Below are 13,850 nucleotides of genomic sequence, written 5' to 3'. Positions count from 1 at the left end.
AAATCCAACATATTTAAAATCCCAGCTGCCTTGCAAGGCATTTCCTAACCTACCAGTGAATTTAAGTGAACAACACTGAGTTCCTATAAAAATGCACTCTCTCCTTCTAGGGCAGGTGGCGTTTTCAAAAGAGATTAGTGATTTTTGGGTCCCTCCATTTTTTGGATACCCCACTCAAGTCACTTAAAGGATCCAGATTTTCAGAAAGTACTTAGCCTTTGAAAATCAGGTCCCTAAGGTACCTTAATTTGGGCACCTGAAAACAAAGGACAGGATTTTAGTCAATATTTAATGCTACATATGCTCTGCTTTGTAGGAGTAAGCATTGAGGGTCAACTTTTTAAAGGTACTTGGGATTTGGGAACCTAGGCACTTTTGAAAACCCCACTTGTCACCTATCAGCATCGTTAGGCACCTAAATACCTTAAAAATCTGGCTCTAGGTGCCTATCTGCATCTTTAGGCATGTCAATACCTTTGCATATCTGTCCCTAAGAGCCTTACCTCTGAATCTCATGCCTTTTGTCACGCCATGTCCTTAACAACCTCGTATTTTTAACCTAAATCATCATGCTTAGAAAGTGATGATGAATTGATTGGGAGATGCCCTGGCATCATTCAGCCTTGAAAAATCCTCTCCCTTCAAGTAACTAGACGTTATTTATGACCATTGATTTAAAGAGCCTGTGCAAGTGTATGAGTGGCAATAGAAGTGGACGCACAAAAACCAAGTTATATGGACAAGATGAGGGAATGTTTAAGTATCCTAAATCGGGACTGGATTCCTCAAGTGCCAGGGATCTGAGGATTGTTCACAGCCAGCAGAAAAGGATATTTGGGTTAGAATCTTAACATAATGGACAATTTTCTTATTCCTACCTCTACAAACAATAAAGGGTGAGGAATAGGTAGGCTCTGAAATCGTATGGACTATCCCAGCTTGATGAGTTCTAGGTGTAGAGCGATAAGATTCTAGTCCCCTTGAAAACAACAAAGCTGGTCCCCCAAAAAAGGGGTAAAGATCATGCACATGTCACCATAATGGCTCCCAATCAAGACCTCAGAATGACTGCTTGGAGGTGGGCATAACCATTGTTTGTATGTCCTTAGGAATCCCTGATGTCTACAACCAAGAAGCTCTATGCATAGCAAGGCACATAGTAACTGCCTGAAAGGAAATCCACACTACCACCTGATTTTCAGCAATTATAGATTTGAGCTCTTCCCTGCTGTCTTGAGGGAGTTTATCCAAAATGTCTAATACTTTATGCCAATTCAGGCAGTCATTTGCCATTAATGAGGTCTAATAATCAGAGATATGTAAAGTGAAGACTTGCTGAGTAGAAATTTTTCCTTCCAAATAAATCTGGAAATTTTTTTTTGTCTCTGGATGTTGTTTTCAGCAGCCCTTGTTGCCTGATCCCTGTCTAGGGAACCTGGGACTGGATGGGTATAAAAATAATCAAATCCAGATGAAGGTTACCTGATAACATCTGCCCACTTTTTTTGGAGGCTGATGCAATAAATGCCGGTGTCTGACAGATATATCTTGCTGTCTACAGTAAACCATTGTTATTTGGCACAGCCAAACAACTAGGCAATAATTGTGTAAGATATTTAAGAGTTTGTGATTTTTCCTGCATCACCTTCTCAGGTATTTAACATGTGTTGGAAAAGATCCTGAAATATTTGGCTGTCTTCAGGCTGAGATAGTGTTGCAGGCACTACAGCTTTGTCCAGAGAAGATAAGGCAATACCTGTCAAAATTTTCTGCCTATTAGTCTGAGGTTGCTTTTAATTTGATACCTACTCTTGTTGCTCAGTGTGGGAGAGCAACACCTATGTCTAAGGATCTATGTGAGCTATTGAAAGGGAGGTGAATCTCATCCTCAAATGGGCAACAGATAAAATTCTTCTGTCAGGCTGCATGCACCAATGGCTCTGTAGGCTCAGAACTGGGATGGGAATGAGAACTGGGGCCTAGGGAGTGCATGCCATGGGGCATGCAACCTTAGAACCTCTATACCTGTCATAACAGAAACTTCTGTCAGAGCCAAAAGTTCATAGGAATGGGACATCGGAAAGTAGGCAGTGGACACCTTCCTGCGGCATTTGGAGGCTGATGAAGAAAAGTGTAGGTTACTTACCTCGTTCGGGACCTGGAGTTCTTCAAGATATTTGTCTTTATATGTGCTCCACTTTAGGTGCACATGCAACTCATGTGCCTTTCATCAGAGACTTTTGGTACCAGTGCCCATTTAGTCCAAACATGCACCCTAAATATCCTCGTGCCCTATACTGAGGGTATATAGGGTAATGTTGGACAAACACACCTCAGTTTCTTCTCCACCACAAATTCCTGTCAAGATGAGACTCTGAAGCAGAGGGCAAGGAGGGCAAGTAGTAGAGTACCCGTAGGGACAAACATCTCAAGGAACTCAAGTTACTATACAAGGTAAGTAACTTCTCCTCCTTCTTCAAAGAATGTCTCTAGGAGTGAGCCACTTCACGTGATTCCCAAGCAATATCCTTGGAGGTGGCTGCTTAGGAGCTCGGTTTAAGGCTTTTTTGAAGAACAGCAGTTTCAAAGGTAGCATCTGTTCTGTGTGTGCCCATATAATAGCTCTACAAATTTCTTCAATTGGAAAATTCTTTATCAGAACTATAGAAGTAGACAAAGATCTGGTAAAATAAGCTATTAGTCTAGGAAGGTGTGATGCTGTATGATTGAAACATGACCATTTATATCATTAATACTGTTGCTGTTAGACAGTTGCAACAAATCTTGTACAAAGTATATAATCTAAGGTGTTAATGTAAAGGTTATGATTTGTTGAGTATGATTATCGTATTTGTATGCATGTATAATCTTTGTATCTACAGTTATGAATATTGACCATGTACCAGTATTTCAAATGTGTTTGCTTCTGGGTTAACAGGCACAAGGTAGTTTACATCCAGTCTAGCCAGCACATTGTGAATGGACTATGCAATTTGATGGCCCATTACAGAACACAATGGGCCATAGAAAAAGCTTGTCCCCACCCAGTGAGCCTTCCTGGGTATGCTTTAGCAAGAATATGGGTAATGGCTGTCCTATGAGTATTCATGAAAGGGCATGTGACTAGCTCATGTGACCCTGGACGCCATCTTGTGCCTGTAATTTTCCACAAACTAAGACTGAGAGCATCCCCTCCACATGGGAGTAGATATAAAAAAAGTCTAAAAACATCTCCATTTTGCCTCTTTCCTGCTCTGATCTCTGGACAATGGACTTACAGTAAAAGAAGCATTTCAATCAATGGACTGAGGACCTTCCAATCTTTTGGAAGTTACCAGAGACTTTTCAAGCCAGCAGTCTGTAACATCACTGCTACAAACCTGATATAAGAACATAGACCATATACATGCAATAATGACTTTCTCTTATAAATAAACCTTTTAGATATTAGATTGGCAACGGCGTGATTATTGGGTAAGATCTGAGATATCTATTGACCTGGTTGTGTGGCTGATCTCCAGGGATCAGAATGACCCTTTGTTTGATTAAACTGGATTTCAATAACCACTCATCATAAAGTCTAGTGTCTGGGTGATGAAATAAGTGCTCAAATGCCTAAGGAGATTGCATTTTTTACCTCTTGTTAACCAGTATTGTGAGACAGAATGTTACACCAAGCCAGTAACAAAAGTATCTCACTTTGGGGTGAGCCTGCCCTATTTCTTGACAGTTTGTCCTAAATCTGGTATCCTGAACTGTGACCCGCTGAGGCACGGTGACAGATGGAATGAAATGAAATGAGAAAGATGCTCCACAAAGAATTGGAGGAGATGTGTAAAACAGTGCAGTTGATGATCCAGATGATGGGACAGTTCACAACCCTGATCAAATAATCAAAACAAGTGTTTTCTCAAAGTTGAAAGCTACACTGTTGTTACCATGAAGGCTGGAGGTCTTTTCTTAAATAGCAGTCTCTTAAGGACTTCTATTCATTGACAGGTAAGAAACTGAGCAGGATGAGATCTTTGTGTTGTCTGTGATCTACTAAATTCTCTCTTGTTTGCAGAGATACAGATTTCCACTGAGCAAAGTGTGGCCCTTGAATCCTTCAGGAAATGTAAGCATTTGTTTGTAGATTCACTAAACTGCTTTATTCCATCGAAGGGGAAACCCTCACCACTGTTTTGAACTTCTCTCAGGATTCCAAAGGCTTTAAGCCAGGAAGCATGGTGCATAATGACTGGTGTGGATATGGAATGGTCCACCATATCGACCCCTACAATGCTGTTCTTCAAATCAGCTGCTCTTCAGAGAGGATAACCCAAAATTTCTCTAGTTGATCCTGTAGTATGTTGTCAATAAAGGAACTGGCCAATTTGGTAGCCTGAGTCCGAAGTCTACACAGCTGTTTTTAACACTATAGCACGAGTCTCTAGACCCTGGCCTCTGAGGCTCACTGCTCTGGGTTTAAAATTCAGTGTAGACATATACTAGGCCCAGAGCTACCCTTTGAGGGAGTGAGATGGGGTGATCTTTGCCTCCTTCTGGTAGGACCAGAAGCAGGCCTTATGGAATGAACTAACAGAAAAATATATGAGGTGAATCTCTAATTTTATCTGTTCTTTTTGACAAGGAATGACAGACAGAGCCATTCTTTGGGATGTGCCCTTCCCCAAAGCAAAAAGACATTTTAAGTGACCATTGTTAAGCAGCATAACCACTTCACACAAAGGGCAGTTCTTGAAGTTGGGAGACTTCAGTTTAGTTACAGTAATAACTCCCAGGACTATGAAAGATTCCCTCACATTAAGAGAATATTTTTGTTGTTGTTTGTTGTTGGTGTATTGCCAGTGGGCATTCCTACATTGTTATACACTGTAGTGGAGTGGTTACCCAGCTCCTGCCCTGGAGGGCTGTGGCAAGGGAAAGGCTGGGCTAATTGGGAAAGCAGCTACAGCTGCAGCCAGTGCAATCAGGGCCCAGCTGGCCCATATAAGAGGGCAGTGGGCCAGAAGGACACGCGCTCTCTCTCTAGCTCCCTAGAGAGGGAAGGACCTGGCTGCCTGGGAATCTGAGAAGGGTACCTAGGGTGGAGCAGTGCTGGGGAAGGGCAAAGGGAGCTGGGGAGTTCCAGCCTAGCAAAGCCCCAGGGTTCAAGCCAAGTTAAGGTCCCACAAAGGTACTAGGGCTGCAGAGGGGAACCCAGGAATAGGCAGAGGCAGTTGGTCTGACCCACCTTGCCGGTGATGAGTGGTTTACAGACTGCAGTCTGCCCCTGTGAACGGGGGCTAAATGGGACTGGCAGTAGCCACTGAGGCAAGGTGGGGATAGTGGGTTGGGGGTTCCCCTGGGTGGGGAGACCCAGACTGTGGGTTACTGCTGGGAGCAGAACCCTGACATAGAAGGGACACGGGGGCCAGTGGCAGGTGAGTCACCAGCCTGCAGAGGGCGCTCTGGGCTAGAAGAGCTAATTCCTAGGACAAGCAGCAGGAGGGGCCGTGTCGGTGAGTCATTGTCCCGCCACATACACTAACACAAACGTCAATAACTATGTACAAATAAGATTAATTGTTTTGCACAGGATCCAGGGACATGGACACTGCGGGCTTCCATTTTGCAGCCACAAGTGGTAAGAAATAACAAAAGGGCTGTTGGGCCTGCTCTGCCCTTTATGCCCTTGAGGATGTAGGGGGAGGATGGGAGGACACTCTGGGTACAGGACAACTACAGACACTGCTGGCCAAAAGAATCCAATTTCATGTACATGGAGGCACATGGGCACCAGAAGTGAAACACACATGGACAGTCACCGAAAGAAGATTATTAAATTGCAATAGGCCACTTATACCTCTAAAAGTAGAGCTGAGTGGAGAAAGGTAATTTAGTTTCTTCTTAGGAGTTACACTAGGGGAGTATAGTCTTAGGCATAGATTTCCACACGTGATGAGACAGCTTCCCTAAAAACTGCTTAACCAACCAGAGGAGGATTCCCCTTGCAACAGCTCCCTTGACCCTGGCACAAAAAACATGCTTCTGGCAAATGGAGGCATCATCAATTCAGTCTTATTTCCTGATGATTCTGGGTTGCCAGAAGGACACGGACGTAGAAGTTTTTGGCAGCCAGCACCCAAATTACCCAAGAACTGTGGGATGAAAATCTTAAAGCTACCTTTGCACTCTACCTCCTAAACTGGGCTGAATGCAGCAGCTGCAGCCTAGGATCTGGGCCTTAAGTACCAGTAAGGGACCAGCCAACAGAGACTACACTGAGGACTCATGCATCCTACATGCTACCTGTTCCCAGTCTTCTATATTCACTTTTTGGGCAATACTTGGCCCTCTCTAGATCGTCCAGCATAGGGTGAGGTTGTGGCCATTTCCTACACTCCCACACCTCCAACCTACCTCACACAGAGATAAGTGGGTTTTCTACCAGCAGGTGCCCAGCTCCCTGATTTCTGTCATCAGAATCCAACATAAATTTTGGGAAAATTTGGCTCCATAATTCAAAATACCATTTTGGGGTTTATTAAACAAATCCTTTTCTTGACAGAGATACCAGTTTCTCCCTTTGAAAAAGTGGGAAACATTGACACACCCTCCCATTCCTCTTTTCTAATATCTCCCTCTTTCCTTATATCCATCAATATCTATACTATATTTTTCAGAGCATATACAGTATAGGACCCAATTTTGATTTCCTTATTCACATGAGTAGCCTCATTGACATCAATAGGAAACCACACAAGAGTAAGGCAATTCCATTTTGACCCTTTAATCATTAAATCAATGGAACTATTTGTGGGGTAACCAACTATTCGATGGCACAGCCAGGCCACAAAAGTAAACAGTTATTGCTGTCATCAAAACCAGAACATAATCATGAAAGTCAAAACCTGGAAGTTATATAACCAAACTCAGTTATGTGATAACTTCAAGCACTGTCCAATGTCTAGAAGTCAGAAACATAAATATGAAGTAGTAATTTAGGATATACTAGATAATTTAGATCAGTTATGTATTTTTGTGCCTTGTAAAATATAAGAGTAATTATTAAAAAGTCATGAGGGGTATAAAAAATTATGCCCATAGGTACATTAAAAATATGAAAGTAGATTTTCAAAGTATTATTTCTCAATGGGACTATTTAGAGAGGTAAGAGAGGCAAAACAGGCCTTCTGTAATCATAGGTCTGGGTCTTTGTTGCAACAGTATTAGCGTTACAGACTTGTAGGTCTTGTTGGAGCCCTAGGCATAGCAGAAAGGGTGAATGAAAGTAGGCCTGGCTTTGGCAGAATAGTAACACACTAGGTGTCAGCTCACCAAGTAAGCACATTCCTGATGATAGAGGATAGTACCAGAAAACCCAGAGTTCTCAAGTAGCTGCGTAAACAAATTCCACAAGAGATGGTACAAGAACAAACCAGCCCCTCTTAAGATAAGGAGGGGATGACAGGGTAATAGATGAAAATGTTTTGTTCGAACAAGCAGATTCAAGGTTGGCAGCAATATATAGACTGTAATATATAACTTGTCTGTATCAATGTATAAAAGGAGAAGTCATAGGAGGGACAGCTTCGCGGTGTGCTGATTGAATTGGTACCATTGTCGCAAGCATACATGTGTTAGTGTACCTGTAACCTTTGAGCTAAGGAAATAGTACTGTGCTTTGTCGACAATAAACCTGGCCAAGTGCCTTCATCACCAAACCTAACCTATGGTCTTTCTTTATGAATAACATCTAACATCAAAGTCTGCTGAATCTGCCATCTGCACTCTCTGCTAGTGCAGCTAACACTAGGTCCAGAAATAGCAGCACTTAGCAGCCTTAACAACACTCCACAGCACTAACAACAGGAATATAGCTCTTCGCTTCTCAAATGAGCAAAGAAAATACTTTTAAATTAAATTAACACTGTTAAATACATTTATTCATGTATGAATATCAATGCATCATGGAATTTTCAGAAGCCTTTACAAAATTTTGAGCACTAACTTCCAGTGATCTGCAATACACATCCATCCATCTCCTCGCTGGTTATCCCCTATGATGATGACCTTCCACCATTCCTTCAATAACTTTCTCAAAGCTATTTCCAACCTCTACGCCTAATATGACCAAAGCACATAATTTTGTAGCTTTGATTTCCAACATCAGGGTCTATTTCTCTCCAATATTTCTAATATAAGCATTCATCTTTGTTTCCATCCAGGAGATATGCAAGAGTCTTCAGCAGCACCACATTTCAATTGTTCAGTTTTCTTCTTGTCTAAAGAATTAACGTCCCACGATTCACATCCATAAATCTCTACAGTAAAAAATAAGGCTTTTCGCTAGACACACCTTCGTACATTTTGAGATGCCATGTTTCTTCCACATTTTCTTACAGAAGTCAATAGCTGAGCGAGCCATCCCTAGTCGTCTTCTGATTTCTTTAGGATAGCCTTGTTGGCTGGATATATACGATCTGAGACAATTAAATTTATCTACTGTTTATACAGCTTGTCTGTTAATCATGATGTTGTCTTGCATCCTGTTTTTGCTAGTATCAATGTAAATACATTTTGATTTAATCACATTCAGGAGTAGCTCATATTCCTCACTAGTTGTTTTTACATACTCCAACATTTGTTGCATTGCATCAGTAGTTGCAGCAAAGAATGTTGTGTTATCAGCAGATCTGACAGTGATGGAAATCCCAGCTCCTTTATCAAAACATTCCAAGGCTTGTCTCATAATAAATTAGGTATATATATATTAAAGAGGCTTGGGGCAAAATACATCCTTGTTTCACATCCTGACCAGTGCTGCCTACTACTGTTCACACCATGGTCTGCTGGTGGTAGTAGAGACTTGTGATGAGTTCAATGAGGTGCTCTGAAATCCCTATGCCAGCCACTATCCTCAAAAGTTAGTCATGTTGGATGGTATCAAACACTTCTTTGTAGTCAATAAAGCACATGATCAGTGGGTGATTATACCCCTCACATTTTTCAATGGTGAAATGGATATTCATAATTTGGTCATGTCTTAATTAATATTATTGCACAGGTTAAAAAACTGGAAAAGCAAAACCTTAAGAATAAAAGGGGTGTCCAGGATCAGATACTGCCCTCACAAAGTACTCACAACTCTGTAGATATAAACATGTTCACTGTGGATAGAAATCAATTTATTAAATTATTCAGGTTCACAATTTAGGTTTTCTTTTCATCGTCATCATTATAATAGCATGATATTTCTACTTGCTGTATTGCAAGCTTAATGCATTTCCCTATTTCATTTGCATTTAATATAAACAAAGGTGAAGCCTGTCAGCTATGGGTTATATTATATGTAGCAAAATATATTTTAAACACACACACAGCGAGAGAGAGTTGTATATCTATCTATCCATACATCTATCTATCTATCGCTATATATGTGCGTGTATTTATATATATTTACACACACATGCATATAAATCACAGCTGACCAGTATCATGTTTCTTTATATTAAGTACAAATGAAATAGAAAATTAAATTTAATTTTCTATGTATGTATATATATAAAATTTCATTCTCTATTTCATTTCCATACACACACGCACAGGCACACACGCACACACGCACACACACCCCAATTGCTCATGTAAAGTGAGGGGAGACGGTAGTAGACAATGAAACAGATTTTCTTTTACCTTAACAATGTCTCCTTCATGCAGTTGAAAGGTCCTGGCTCTAAGATGGATCCCTTTACCAGCCTCTGTTTCAATTTTATAGATGCATTCATGGTTGTTGTCATAGTTAGATGGAAAATTTGGAGACAGCAATGTTCCTTCATTTCCAGAGACACTTGCTCCACATTCAGCTAAAGGAAATAGGCACATTAAAAATAAATTAAAAAGGTGGATTATCCATTTCAAGAATACAAAATAATGATTATATTCAAACCTAACACTGTCTCTTTTATAGTACTTAAGTAATAGAGACTATCTGAGAGAAATGTTACTTCTGTACTTACCTTCGACTGACAAACTACCAAAACAACGACCACAGAAACAACCACCACATGCTTTGCTTTTAGACTAAGGGAAATTCAGGTTACCTCGGTCTATTCCCCTTAGCCTTCAATGTCCCTATTAGTTCTCTCAGCAGATCAACCCTCCCAAATAAGGTGGGAGGACTGATCACATAGAAATTCAATGTTTTGTTGAAGCACATCTGACAGCTGTTCTGGTCTTAGGCAGAAATAAGGGGAGCACTGATCACATTGACTCCCTCTTTTACCTGATAAAAAATACTAGACAAAATGGAGAGTCAAGTCCTAAGGTAAAAACACAAATATCGGACAGTATGATAGCTATTGGAACAGTTTCTTCCATCAGCAATGAAGAAGCTGCTGACATCTGCCAAGGATGAAATCAACAGCTACCCTCCTTCACAACCGAAGAGTGGATGAAGCCTTCTCCCAGCAGTATGGAGGTTGGACAGAAAAGACCTTCCCTTCCCTCTCAGCAGTAAAGAGAGTCATTTTATTGCCTGTCTGAAAAGGAAGGTGTGCAGCATGAGGTGAAGGTTTAGGATAGGGGTAGGCAACCTATGGCACATGGGCCGAAGGCGGCACACAAGCTGATTTTCAGTGGCACTCACACTGCCCGGGTCCTGGCCACCAGTCTGGCGGCTCTACATTTTAATTTAACTTTAAATGAAGATTCTTAAACATTTTAAAAACCTTATTTAATTTACATACAACAACAGTTTAGTTATATATTATAGACTTAGAGAAAGAGACCTTCTAAAAAGGTTAAAATGTATTACTGGCACGCGAAACCTTAAATCAGAGTGAATAAATGAAGACTCGGCACACCACTTCTGAAAGGTTGCCGACCCCTGGTTTAGGCTGTGGACTTAGCTTGTTTTCTGATTGAAGGGTAACAAAAGTATATCAAGAATGAAATATAGATATGCCAAGTCACAAATGATAACTTCAAAACTCAGGACTTAAGCAAAGGAGAAAAGAATGAAATACTGTTTAAAAACAGATAATCTAAATATTAGCAGCTTTGGGGAAAAAAATACAGAACTATATTTACCTGTTCTGAACTACAGTCACAAACTGGTATGTAGATACTACAGGAACTTTAAAATATATAATTTATATTGGACTGAATAATAAAACAAATATGAGGCAAAAAAATAAAATACAGTGTATTGTTCTGAGTGAAAAATGCTGAGCCAGACCCAGACCCACATCAAATGAAATAAGAAATAAGAAATTTGTAAACCTCCAACCACAGGTATTTCAAATACTATGTGTGAGCAGATTAATGGCAATGTTTCAACTGTCTCTCTGGATATCCTCTCTTGTGTAGATTTAAAATAGATTCTTAGGTCACGGTCAAAGGTTGTTTCTCAACTAATGCACGCATTCACACTTCCAAATGGGAATGTGCATTTGTAAGTTGGTCTAAGCATAATTTTGAGGTACAAGTTTAGAGGTCCCTTTTGAAAATTTAACACAATGTGATCTGGAATTTTAATTCATTTTTCTGGAAACATCCTCATGGAGAAATGCATATATTATATCTATATATAAATAATCAATTGCCAAAAGACTGACTCCAAAACCAAGTATGGCCTTGACAGGTACTATCAACTTTGGAAGTTTCTGGCTCCTAAAGAATATTGCAGTTTTTGTTTTTAAATTCCTCTGCTACAATTGATTTCATTACATATTCCCAACAATTACAAGAAGTAGTAAGAGACGACATTGACTATCTTACACATAAGTCTTGATTCTGCTCTCTATTTGAGATCTGTTTAGATAGGGAAGCATCAGGGAGCTGGGTTGTGACTCCTTGATTCAGGGCCATCCCACCTTGGCATAAGTTAGAGGTCAGTCCCGACTTGTGGAGGATCAAATGTAGTGGAGCTCTACTTCATCATGCTTCATCCCCTCCTCATCCTACCCAGATGTTGCACTGCCTTTCCCCTTAAATTCTGGGTAAGGGGGACAGAAGTTAGAGTAGGCAGCAGAGCCACCTGCACCAGCAGATAGCTTTCCTATCGGGGGGGATTCTCCTATGGATATCTCCAGCCAAACTTAAGGCCACTTTGCCCTGCATATATGGCACAAAGAAATTTTAGTAGATTGGAGAATCTGCCACTGAGTCAATAGTCATAGGTAGAAAAGATATCTTAGATAAATTCCACAAGCCAAGTAAGGACAAGATATCTTCCCCGACAAAAGCTCTATCACATATACAAGAGATATTGTACATGGTCATAGATATGCTATTTTAACCTACTGAATCTATGAAAGGAACTAATTAAGTATATAAAATCAATTCTATACAGTGCCATTATTACAGTCAGTAGATGCAAACCCCAAAGCGATATACCCCAATATAACGCGACCTGATATAAGGTGGATTCACATACAATGAGGTAAAGCTCTGACATGCTGCTCTGAGCAGCGTGTTAAGGGTGCTGGGCCAGGCCGGGGGTTTGATAAGGGGCAGAGGGTCTTGAGGGTGGTCAGGGGCTCCCCCCCGCCAGGCAGGAGCTGTGGGAGGGCACTTTTGGGGACCCCGCAGTCCCAGAGTGGCCAGGGGGATTAGCGGGGAGAGGGAGCAGCCCGCTCCGCTTTCCTCACCCCAGCCCCAGCCATGTCGCTTGGGGGAGAGGGTTTGGGGGAAGGGATCCCCCCGCACTCACCAGCAGTGACGGAAGCAGAGCAGCCCAGCCCCAGCCCACTCCACTCCGCCAGCTCCCAGCTGCAGCGCTCCGCTTCCTGCCGCAGGTGAGTACGGGGGGTGTCCTTTCCCCAACCTCCCTGCACTCACCTGTGGCGGGAAGTGGAGTGCCGCAGCTGGGAACCGGCAGAATGGAGCGGGCTGGGGCCGGGCTGCTCTGCTTCCTGCCATCGGTGAGTGCAGAGGGATCCTTTACCCAACCTCCCTGCATTCACCAGCAGCGGCAGGAAGCAGAGCAGCCCAACCCCAGCCAGCTCCACTCCGCCAGCTCCCAGCCATGGCGCTCCACTTCCTGCCACAGGTGAGTGCAGGACCTTTCCCCAGGCGCCCTCCAGCAACATGGCTGGGGCCGGAGCAAGAAAAGCAAAGTGGGCTGGGGCCACGTCACTCCACTTCCTGCCGCAGGTGAGTGCAGGGAGAGGTCCTTTCCCTAACCTCCCTGCACTCACCGACGGCGGGAAGCGGAGCGCCGTCGCTGGGAGCTGGCGGAGTGGAGTGAACTGGAGCTGGGCTGCTCTACTTCCCGCTGCTGCCGGTGAGTGCCTGACCTGTCAGGGGGCATGGAGGGGGATGGGGGGCAGTGAATAGGGGTCGGAGCAGTCAGGGGACAGGGTGTTGGGTAGGGGGTGGGGTCCTGCGGGTAATTAGGGATGGGGGTCTCTGGAGGGGGTGGTCAGGGAACAAGGAACGGGGGGGGGAAGCAAGTTTTATAGGTGAGACCACATTATATTAAGCGGTCAGATTTTTTGTCTCCCGAGGACCGCATTATATCGGGGTAGAGGGGTATGACTTCATATATTTCTGAATTTATCATTTAATTTAATATTATACATTTCATTTAAATTAGTACTTATCCAGTGAAGAATCACTGCAGATGACTTCTTTTTGTAAATAATTAACAAAAATTCTGGCAGTAGACTGAAGAAGTCTTCTCATGTAGAAAGTTCAGGTATCCTATACAAACTTTTCCACAAAGAGAGGTCTGCTCAGATAAAGATTGATATGAAAATATTCCTTGAGGAATACATATATATCTTTGTTTCCTTAGGCCCAATTCATGTTGCCTCTCTATCTTCTCCAAAGAACTAAAACTCATTGGCTGTAAAGTACTT

At 42.2% G+C, this 13,850-nt stretch overlaps 1 protein-coding gene across 16 annotated transcripts in view; it reads right to left on the bottom strand.

Moving 5' to 3' along the window:
• The window catches only part of CSMD1 (CUB and Sushi multiple domains 1), a 1,616,238-nt gene that overhangs the window by 418,470 nt on the left and 1,183,918 nt on the right, over positions 1-13,850 (bottom strand). For all 16 annotated transcript variants that reach the window (XR_005595828.1, XM_039529053.1, XM_039529047.1 and 13 more), the window contains one exon: positions 9,682-9,851. Coding sequence is in view for 15 of the 16 variants with exons in the window: in XM_039529053.1 (XP_039384987.1) it covers positions 9,682-9,851 (170 nt within the window). In the remaining variant the exon portion in view is untranslated. The remainder of the gene's footprint in view (positions 1-9,681; positions 9,852-13,850) is intronic.

The sequence above is a fragment of the Mauremys reevesii genome, linkage group 3 (genome assembly GCF_016161935.1).
Source record: "Mauremys reevesii isolate NIE-2019 linkage group 3, ASM1616193v1, whole genome shotgun sequence".
In the NCBI taxonomy this organism is placed as follows: domain Eukaryota; kingdom Metazoa; phylum Chordata; order Testudines; family Geoemydidae; genus Mauremys; species Mauremys reevesii.
The sequence above is the reverse complement of the archived record's forward strand: the minus strand, read 5'-3'. Positions and strand labels throughout refer to the sequence as shown.